The 11261-nt window shown below is 39.5% G+C and overlaps 1 protein-coding gene across 1 annotated transcript in view; it reads right to left on the reverse strand.

Annotated features, from left to right (window-relative positions):
• The window catches only part of wnt11 (wingless-type MMTV integration site family member 11), a 19310-nt gene extending 8049 nt beyond the window's left edge, over positions 1–11261 (reverse strand). The window contains exons 1-5 of the mRNA XM_015400841.1: positions 11017–11261; positions 9008–9184; positions 5902–6146; positions 1906–2183; positions 1532–1824 (exon numbers count right to left, since the gene is read on the reverse strand). Coding sequence (XP_015256327.1) covers positions 1532–1824; positions 1906–2183; positions 5902–6146; positions 9008–9093 — 902 coding nt within the window. The 5' untranslated portion in view covers positions 9094–9184; positions 11017–11261. The remainder of the gene's footprint in view (positions 1–1531; positions 1825–1905; positions 2184–5901; positions 6147–9007; positions 9185–11016) is intronic.

Here is an 11261-nt window from a genome sequence, read left to right on the forward strand (position 1 = left end):
ATTGGCGCTATAGAAATAAACTGAATTTAATTGATTAAGCAAGAGCAAATAATGGTGAATAACAGGACATCTCCAAGAAGAAATTTACCCATCACAACATAAAATGCTGAACAATGCAAAAACATTTCCCAAAGCAGGAAAAAATATCTTAAAATAAGAGTTTTTTTGCATTACCAAAAGCAAATAGATCAGAAAATCTGCCAATGGAATGAGTATTTTCGCCATAAACTAAACTTATTGTAGGATCAGGATTTAAACATTTCCTCAGATATATTAGAACGGTGTGTTACGACTACAGGTGAAACAATAAATCAGATTAATCATGATTAATCGATTATTAAAATAATCATCAACTAGTTTAGTATTTAATTAATCATTAACTGGAGTATAGAGACTGTAAAACATAGCTTTAGCTGACAGAGCAACTTAGAGCAGTAATAATCCCAAAATTGTAAAACAAATATTCAAATTTTAAATTTAAGATAAAAAATAAATAATATATGTCCTATCCAGCACTCCACAAGTGGAAGTTTTAGTTTAACCTTCGTTAATAATTCTTTTTTTAAGGAACCTTTTCCTATACGGTTATGTATCAGAAAAAATAAGCAATTGATTAATCGATGAGTAAAATGATTGTTATTTGCAGCCCTAGTTACAACTTTAAGATGTTTAACCAGCGTTAAAATCAAATCGGCTCTGATCAGCATGCTGTGGGAACACCAGACCTAGGTTGACCTGCTAAATTCCATGACACCATTGAACGCAATGTTGCAAGGTTCCCTCCTGTTAAAAGGGGGTTTTTCCTCTCCACTGTTGCTACAAGCATGTTTAGTGTAAGGTGTTGTGAATTGATGCTATAGAAATAAACTGAATTCAATTGAACGTACGGCCATCAACACATCGCACCAGTCACTTCTGATCTAAAAAGCCAAAATAACTCAGTTTACATTCGATAAACATTATGCAGCGTTGGTGAGAGGGATTCAGACAGATAAAAGAGCCAAATTATTAAGATTGTGGCTTTACCGTATTAACAGGAGAAGCAGCACAAGTGAAGTTAGACACTGTCGTCGGACAACATGCAGTAATTTATAAATGTTTTAAATCAGGTTGGGTCCAGATTAGCCAGAAGGTGGTCTGATAATCCGTGATCTCTGGCATATACTGAAAAATATAAAATTTAAATCCTTTTTCCTGAAATATTTAATCAATTTAATATTTTTTAAGAGGTAATTGAGACAATCTACCAATGATATGAGGTGATTAATGTTTCAAATATAAAGAAAACTCAATTATCTTATTTGGGATGTATAAAATTAAATTATCTTATTTAAAAGAGTAAAAGATGCTCGTTCTATTGGCCAATCATCTTATTTTGCTGCTTAAATTAAGGGAAAATGCAATGATTTAATTTTTTTTAGAGCAGTTTTCACAGTGAGGTACATTTCATCATCTGATCAGTTTCTGCAGTGCTGGTGTTGCTCAGAGAGATGAAGCTCTCTTTGCCACAGAGCTGAGATGCTGCTCCTACCTGTCCTGTGTGCCAACTGATCCCAGCCTTTCATTCTTGGTGCAGAAGTCTGGGGAGCTGTGCAAATAGATCATCTCATTCTCCCTCAGCGGCCTGATGTCAATGTCTTTGGGAACCAGAATCTTGCGTGTTCCCATGACCCGGTTGACCACCTTGGTAGCAGAAAGGTACTTGGACTTCAGGTCCATGGCGATCTCCCTGAGGTCTTGGAGGCCCTTCCAGCAGGTCCGTATGGAGCAGGATCCGGAAACCCCGTGGCATTTACACTTCATCACCAGCGCCCCTTTCAGCACCTAAACATCAATACGTTTGGATCAGCCCAGTGCCTACAGGAGGAATGTTTTCAGAACCCGTCCTCTAACAGAAGCATGTACCTGTCTCCCGACTTCGCTGTTGTGCAGCTGCATCAGTTTGTTGGCGCTGGATCCAGAGCGCTTCACCTTCATGGGAGCGTCTGAGAACTTGGAGCCCATGAATAAGCCGTAGTTGAGGTTGTCAGCACAGCCGCCCCAGCGGTAGCCGGGCTCTGGGATTTCTGCAGGGATGGGGCCGCATGAGCACAGTCGTAGATCCCCCGAGGTGCAGGCTTGGGCGATGGTGTGGCTGATGGTCGCCGCCGACAGAGCGTACACGAACGCCGCCTCCCGTGTTCCTGACAGGGAGATCAGGTATTTAGGGACAACATGCAGAAGAACACTGAACAGTTAATTTCCTTCACTGCAAAAACGACCTAGAAAGAAGAAAAAAATTCTTAAATTAAATGTATTCAGCCTGAAAGTCGTAGGGAAGCGGCGGTTCCAACGGTTGCAGTTCCAAATTTTTACACGAGTGAATAAAGTGAATGTTATTGGTCGTTTATCAAGGGGGCGAGATTGTTGTGGCAGAAGGTTCGCAAGCACGTTTCATTGTGGCCGGTTTGTCGGAAGCATCTTGCTAACCCGCTAGCAACCTAGTGCTAGCAGGTTCCCAATGGGAAATTCTATTGGGACCAAGTAGCACTAAATTGGTGACTTAGAAACGACACTGTCAAGGAACGCTATGGACAGAGGAACCATGCAAGAGGAGGAGAGTTTAGTGTCGGAGGTCGTGGATGAATCTCCTCCGTCATACATTTTTTATTTAGAGGAGGAAAGCGGGGAGGAAGATGTTGTGGAAGAGGACGCCAGGGCGGCAGAAGCTTGGTTTGGTGTAGAAGGCTTCCAGCCGTACATGTTTGAGCCCTTGCCTCGCAACGCTGCCAGTTCTGTTAGCTCTACGCCTGCTGAAGACACAGACGTCCATCCCCGTGAACACTGGGACGGAACTCAGTGGGAAAGGAAATGATTCTTATTTCAACCGTTGCGTATATTAGCTGCGACACATGAATCAAGATGCTATGACTGAAAAAATGTGATTGACAGATGATCTTTGATATAAGATTGGCCGAATTTAGGTGTTCAGGCTGACGTATAACTAACTGGCCTGCATAAGATAACGGAAACAAACAGATAGAAATTTTCTAACTTTTGGGACAATATCGTTTAATAAAGAGTACATCTATATACATGTTTAAGCCAGAATGATTTGACATTTAAATATGCCGTTCCCTGCAACTTTAATTCTAGTAGGTAAATCAGATGATTTGCCAATGGAATGAGTATTTCTACTCTTTAAATAAGAAAATTAGATAATATTCACTTATTTTAAATGTAAATTGTCTTATTCCATTGGCAAAGTCTCTTACTTACCTCCTCAATTCCAGAAAAAAATGCACTTATTTTAAGAAAAAATGACTTTTTTGCACTGTTTTTTATACATTTCGCTTTATTTCCAATTTTGTGGTCGTTCAAATGTAATAAAGAAAAATTCAACTTTTCTTTTTTTAAACAAATGAAAATCTGAAAAGCATGGTGCACATTTTCATTTGGACTTCAGCTGATTTTTCTAAATATATCCCACTTCTGCTAAACTGAACCTAAATCCAGTTTGTAAACAGCATCAGGAGGACCAAGAAGCCCAGCAGAGAGATCTGAGCTTCAGCAGAGAGAGAAACGATGATCAAAGTTTGTTAGGAGGAGCTGCTGAGGAAAACCTGCTGAACGGGTGCAGGTTCAGCTTTCAGCAGAACAACACCAAACACCAAACATACGGCGAGAGCTGCTGACGTTATTTAATTTCCCTTTGGGACTGATCAATTCATTTTAAATTGAATTGAATTAAAGCATCTTCATGTGTCGAAATTTTAATTTTAAAAGTGGAGGCAACTCAAGTATTCCTTAATATAACTAACTTCAGCGTTTTAGACCATCCAATCACAGACCAGATTCAGTGGCACATCAGATGTTTGGAAAGTGAGCTTCCCAGGAGTGGCAGCCAATCAGCAGCTTGTGTGCGGTCCAAACTCAGGGAAGCGGGCTTCAGCTTGAGCTGCGGTTTTCTGCTTGGTCCTAGTGCTCGACGGATGTCTGTGTACTGTAGCGTAACATTGTTTTTCAGACAGTAAAATATGCAGGACTTTTAAAAATGGAAGAAGAATGGAAAAGAGGACATGTCCTCCACGTCCCCCCCAAAAAATGACATCCATGTGTCTCGGTAAAGAGAAAATCCACAGCCAGAGAAGCAAACCTCCTCCACAGACGACCTGACGGAGCTGGAGTTTTGTTGCACAGAAGCGGATATACTTAAAGCTGCGCAGTAACTCATTACATTTACTTACTTAATTTCCTTGAGTCACTTCTTGAAAAGGAAAATGCACTTCTAGTATTAGTATTATGCATTGTTCTTTTTACTCCTTGTTCAGTTAAATTTTTGGCAACTCCACTGGTTGTGGAAAACATCCCTTAATGAAATCAAGCTTGTTTAAAGCAAATAGAGAATGAGACACTTTTCTCTCCTTTGTATTCAAGGCGTATTGGTTTGATGTTCTTTACCAGCTGCTGAGTCTGCTGTGACATTTAGAATAAAATTACAGTAAACGGTTTTCTGTAATTTAGCCTATTCTAACATTCTGTAACTAACTTTTAATAAACTCAGAGTGAATATCTTAATTTGTTACTGTGTAATTACAGTTTTTCATATGGTTATTTTTCTGTCTAATTCTTTAAAACATCTGAATTTGGGTAAAACTACATTTTGCCTAACTTTACATCCTTTTGTAAAATATTAAATCAGCTGCTATGATCATAAATAGGCCAGTCATTCAGTTCTTCAGTGCCCTGATAACCAAATACTTTTTAACTCTGATTTCAGTCATTTCTTTGAGGCAAACTTTGACCTTTTACTTTAGTAAAAATATGATGAATTGGTTCTATTTTTACTTCACCTGCCTCGACTTACTAGAAGCTTTTATTGCAGCAAAAGGATGCATAAATTAAACGCAATCCACATTTTTTCGAGTTTTATTCACAAAAAAAGTTCTTTTACTCGGGATATTTTAGAAATTATCTGTAGGAAAGCATAAATTACTGATTTATTACCATAAACAAGGAGAAAAACTCCACTTATTCTCAACACTAGTTTAAAGTAACAATTTATTTCCTTCTTTCTTTATTTCCTGGAATAAATGTATTTCCCCTTGTTATAAACAAGGAAGTAAAACAATTAGGCTATCAAATAGGATGATTTCTAATTAAATTAAGAAAAAAAACTCACTCTGTTATTTTAGGTGCATATTATCAAATTATCTTTATTTTAAAGGCAAATATACTAACTTTATTTGTCGATACTTATATTTACCTGCTTAAATTAGGAGCAAATACGCTTATTTTAAGATATTTTGCCGTATTTTTATGCTGTTTTTGCAGCGTATTCCTGTTAATAAAGTGAAAGCTGCAGACATAAAAGAAATGACCTTTAACCATCATCTTTCCTGCTCTAATGCAGAGTGAGCGCTGATGTGATTGATGCTGATGCGGATACACAGGCAGCGCATACGTCCAAGCATGGCAGCAATCGGAGGTACTGGAAGAAATCATGTATTGGCCCACGGGCTGGTTAGATCAAAGCCAGGCTCGGACAGCGATGAGCCATTTCCTGTCCGGTGCAGACTGCTCATTTAGCCCCAGGCAGACATGTCCTCCTGAATGACTGCTAACCCCCCTTCCTATTCCCAACACCCGATCCCTGAAACCACCGCCGGCCCTAGAAGCAGCTGGATTAAACTGCAGTGAGATGCAGGCACGCAGCCTGAGAAAACTGTGGATTTTGAACACGCCAAACCAAATGTCTACACCGAATAACGCTTCAGTTCCCTTCTGGGGCTCTTCCTGTTAAAGTGTTTGGAAATGTATTACTGGCAACCAAACTGTAAGGAAAGCGTGTCTTTAATCCAGACTCTTGTAGCTCTAAATCTTTAACTGAAAGCCAATCTTCCTCTACATGCGGAGCGTTACCTCTCTCCAGGTCCGGCCGGTACTTTGTGGCGTTGCTGGGGATGTCGATGGACGAGCAGTTCCATCGCATGTCGGCGAAGGTCTTCTGGCACGTTTTCTTGACCTCGCGGGCGGCTTGGATGATGGTCTGCATGAGCTCCAGGTTGTTGCGGCAAAGCTGTGCCTGGGAGGACACCAGGCCCGGGAGGAGCTTGCAGTGCTGCGTCTGGTTGACGGGTAAGGACGCCGGCGTGTGGGACAGCGCTCTGCAAAACAACAAACCACGGTCAGCCCGCTTGTTTACTTGTCCTGCTCCCATCCTTTTTAATTACTTCTGATGGTTACAATCTGGTTGCTTCATTTGGGAAAGCATCACTTTTATGGAGAAGACAGAACTGCGCCAGCCGTTTGATTTGTAACCCTCCTTTGGCTCGCACCGCGGCGATGAGCGCTTTTCTCACACCCCAGCAAAGTAAAATCAGATGCATATTTATATAATACAAGTGACTCGCTCTTGGCAGAAGCTTTCCCTTTTGTTAAAGCTTTAAAGGTTATTTTTAAATACTAATCTAGTTTAGAAGTTCCTTAATTCTTGAGCAAATTGCCTCATGGAGAGAAGAGCTCAGGTTTAACTCCTGCTCTCTGTTAAGCGTCCGTGAGAGACGTGCAGCAGCGCCTCCCAGCCCTCGGCCTGTTGTGCATTAGGAGAGAGGGGCCGCCAAGACGCGCCCGGCGATCAGGTACGACGGGCTGAGGCGGCAGGTGTTCGAAGCCGCATCTGTTTTGCGTTTCACCGCTGAGCACGATCGCAAGCGGACGGCTTTCTCTGTTAGATTTACACAGGACATCAGGGCGCACAGCTGGAACATCTGCTGAGGTGTTCCCAGCGGGTCCTCCGCCAAGCAGCCACTAATGCTCCTGGCCTGGATTCACAAAATCTGAGCGATGCATGAGTCGGGTGATCAGCGGGATCTTTTTCATCAGATCAAAACTTTGAATCAATATTTCAATGATTTGTGTTTTTCTTCTCCTATTCTTTAAGGGTCGCCTCTGAGGATTATGGGTTTTTAATGTGTTCTTCATGTTTGTTCTGAAGCGGATGTTTAAACAAAGTTCCTTCGTCGTTTCACTGCCAAAGTGTCAATTTAACCAAGACTTACAATCTAAAATCTACCCAACAGATCTTTTTCTTATCTCTTTTAGAGATTATGATACTTAGCAAGAGCCAATTTTGGTAGATTATTAATATTTTGAGAAGATTGTACTCAACATAAATCCAATAATCTGCCGACCCAGTAAGACTTCTTGTTTTAAGAATATATATCGTAATTTCAAGAAGTCCTACCACCTGTAATTCTCTCACAGCGCTGGAACATCTTTGCACTGATCTTCTTAAAAGAAGAAAATAATAATAATCTAACAGAATCTCAGTATATTAATCTTTAAACAAGTTCAAAAAGACTTTTTCTGGACACTTTTTGCAGCGTTCATATCAGTTTTATTGTGGTTTTAATGAAGATAAATGCGAATGATAAATGCGTTAATATTTAAAAAAGGAAAATCTCTGATCATTTCCTTTTCCCCTTTGGATTTAAAACTACTTTTGTGAAATGATATGGATTAAATTTGAGGATTTATAGTTTTTAATCATTAAATTAAATTAAACTGAACAGAACGGCAAAAATAAAAGAGTGCAAAAGTAAAAATATAAGTAAATTTTTCATTACATCATTATACCTTCCCTGATTTATGTTTAAAATAAATATAAATGTTCTTACTTCTAGTTATCTTATCTTAAAGGGAAAAATACTAATCCCATCGACAGACCATCTAATTTATCGGCTCAAATTAAAAACAAATACACTAATTCTAAGAAATGTGATTATTTTTAGATCAGTTTTTGCTGAGAGAAACTTTAAATCCATAAATTCGGAAGCTTGCTAGAAATGTTGTATCAGCAGTTTTAAGCCTGTTCACTGATCATAATGCTCAGCCTGCACGGTGCAGTGTGGGGCTCCCCTCCCCTACCCGTTGCTGTCATTTTTTTCCGCCTAGCTTCTCCTTGACAGACACATTTAGATGTTTGGAAGTTTTTCTAGTTTGGAACGACACCAACCAACCAGCGTAAGTAAAGTAATGCTGTTTTAAGCTACGAAAGCAGAAAGTCTGACTGATAAACTCACTGATATCATCCCAGAATTAGCAGTTTAAAAAATGACTGAATACCTGTACTTAAATCTTTGTATTAAAATGAGAATAACACCGAATATATATTACAATTACCCTTTGAACAGTTGTATGTATAATGGTGGGGCTACTGTAGAGATAAAACTGATAGCATCATGCTGAAGAGGTTTATTTGAAAGTTTGGTGTAAACTTTTTTAAGTTGAGGAATTTTTATTCCAGATTATGATTTAACAGTTAACACAGATGTGTTTCTAGTTGTGTAGAGAAACCGAACCGAAATGATCGGGTTGGTCAGACATCACACCAGCCAGGAAAAGCCTGATTGGTTCATCAGTGAAAACGCTGCACAAATTTAAAACAGTAAACACATAAATCCAAACAGTAACCCTGGAATTTTGAGGACTTTCCAAAACCTCATGCGAAAATGATTGTTTTGCTTCTATTCTCGAGTGAATAAAAAAAACCTGACATCGCCGCCGTGTCCCGCTTCTACAGCAAACTATTTTTATAATCTGAGGCCTAACTAGACTACACACAGAAAGCAGTGACAACATCCACCGCGGCGCCACCTCATTTCAATCCTCAGCTCTTCTTCTTCTCCAGCGGGGACTCGTTTCATTCTCCATCGACGTTAAACGTGCAGCAATGTCTAACAAAATGGAAAAATTCCTTCGCAATTTGGACAAATGCAACAATAAAAAAAACAGCGGCTTATTTGCTCTCCCTGTCATCGGATCCCACCGCCCCACACACACACACACACAGACAGTGGAGCTTCATGGAACGCCGCTGTCTGTTTTCCAAGCAGCTCCACTTTGTTGAAACATCCAGCAAACAAAGTTCTGGATCTTCGACTAAACCAGTGTTTGCATAAAAGAAAAAAGAAGAGTAAATGAAAACATTCTGAGCTGGAAGAGGAGGACTGCGGAGGATACTTACAGCCATTTAATGCCTGAGCAGACCTGAGACAGCAGCAGAGCAGTGAGAACACCAAGAGGCAGGATGTGAGAGCTGCTCCTCATCATGGCCTCTGGTTCCAGCTCACAAAAGGAAACAAACACAAAGGGCTCCCACTCAGAGGTCAACGCTCATGGCACGGCGCCCCGACTTCAAATCCTGCAACAAATCAGGACAATATCAATGATAATGGCTATAAAACATTAAAAAACTAAGTAAAAAAACACACATTTATATAGAATACAATAAGACCATAAAATACGCTTTAATGCAGTGGAAATTTTATTTTTGATTCACTGGATTGTCTTTTTAGAATTATTTAGGGCTATTTTTACTCAGAGAAAAAATATTTTTTAACACTTTATAGGGTAAGTTAGCATTTTTGATCACTTGCATACCCTTTACAAATGGAGTGAGGTCTAGAAGCACAATATCTATATCCAGCCATTCAGCAAAGATCCTGCTACATGGCTGTGCATCTTATTTAGGCATTTGACCAATTAGACGAGACCTTTAATGAAATATTACGTACTGTAAATTAAGTTTGAAAAAAGTTAACAAGTCAAGAAAAAAAAGGTAAAAAGCTAATTGAAAAGTTAAAACGTGAATAAGCCTAGTTAACAATTATATTTAGGTTTATAAACTAAAAAATGTAAGTGCCAGTATCAGCATTAATGCCTCTAAGGTTATGTTGGACCAAAAAAAATGTGTTTCTTTCACTCTCAGAGTGTTTTTCATGATTTTCTTATAGAATATATTTTTCTTAATATATATTCGTGCAAGTTGGCGTTTCTTGTTATTACATTATTAATATCTATAATATTTTTAAAGCTACAAAGCTAATAAGGTCTAGTCCTGGATTCCAATAACAGTGTTGGCTTGAAATGTAGATTTTCAAAGTATTTTACTGAGTTTGCTATAAAGGGTTAAGGTAAGGGGGATGATAGACAGAGGAGTTAGAAACACATAAATAAAAAAAATTGGAAAACTTCTAGAGGCACTTCACCAGCAGTGCAGAACGCCAAGTATTCAATCATACTGCAGGGAAAATCCTCTGTAGGAGCTGCTTCCAGCCAATAAACAAAACAACAACAAAAAAACAAAAAAAACAGCAGGGACATTTTAGTTAGTTTAGCAGTATTTTCATAAAATCTTTTTTCTTTAACCGTAAACACCCTAAAAGGGCGCAGCCAAATAATGAACCATTTAAAATGATCACAAAAACATATATATACATATACACGGGAATATTCTCCTTAGTATTTTAGGTGAATTGAGGTTCCGCTCATTCAAACATGATGTGTTTGTCTGATTATTTTTCTCCCTTTAATTGAATTTGTCGTCACAAGGGGAAATGCGAGGACCTGCATCACAGGACAGCGGCTCAAAACAGGGAGAAAAGGTAGAGAGCAGATCCTCTGAGGCCTCATTCAACACCGAGCGCGTGAAAGGCGCACTCCGAGCGCGAGCTCCGCAGCTCGGCCGCTGATTGGTCCGCGGCGCCTTTTTAAACTCTATTAACTGATATTAATCATTATAACAAGCAAACAGAAACAACTCAGTCAAGGTGCGCGTTTTTCCAGCGACTCTTAAAGCTCTAAATGCTCTCAGCGTGACTAAAAACCATCCAATAATCAGCTAATCGATCATTATCGATATTAAAAACAGGATAAATTAGCTTCAAACTTATTGGAGGCCTTGGAAAGGTGTTGAAATGACTTTAAAACATTTAAATGCGAGTAAATGTGAGGCTTTAAATGGAGCCTCTCCACACACACAGCAAACACAAGCTTTTCTTTTCAGTCTCTGTTTAAAAGTTCCCAAAAGTTACAATAAAGTTTTGGCCAAAAAAGAAAATGAATTATGTGGGAAGAGATGCTCTTTTAAAGGAATGGCGGATTATTGTCGCCCTTTAAATGCACCAAACAAAGTGAAATGATTTTTTAGGCGGATTGTGATTTTCCTCCAGCAGAAAAATCTCCGCAGCTCACCTTTACCGCGGCGCTCCTCCACTCCACTCCACTCCACGCACACAAAACCAAAAAATAATAAAAAAAATCCAAAAAGTGAATAAAAAGCAGTAAAATGTCAGTGGGTGTCGTTATCCTCCAGGTTAGCTGTCCCTGTCAGCTTTAGTAAAATCCTGAGCTCCGGGCAGGTCCGCATTGTGTGTGAGCTGGTGTCGGTCAGCAGGCGGTGTGACGCGCCGTGGCTGCTGTGGAAGTGGGCTGAGTGG

The sequence above is a fragment of the Cyprinodon variegatus genome, unplaced genomic scaffold, assembly GCF_000732505.1.
Source record: "Cyprinodon variegatus isolate N-32 unplaced genomic scaffold, C_variegatus-1.0 Scaffold1153, whole genome shotgun sequence".
NCBI classification, from domain to species: domain Eukaryota; kingdom Metazoa; phylum Chordata; class Actinopteri; order Cyprinodontiformes; family Cyprinodontidae; genus Cyprinodon; species Cyprinodon variegatus.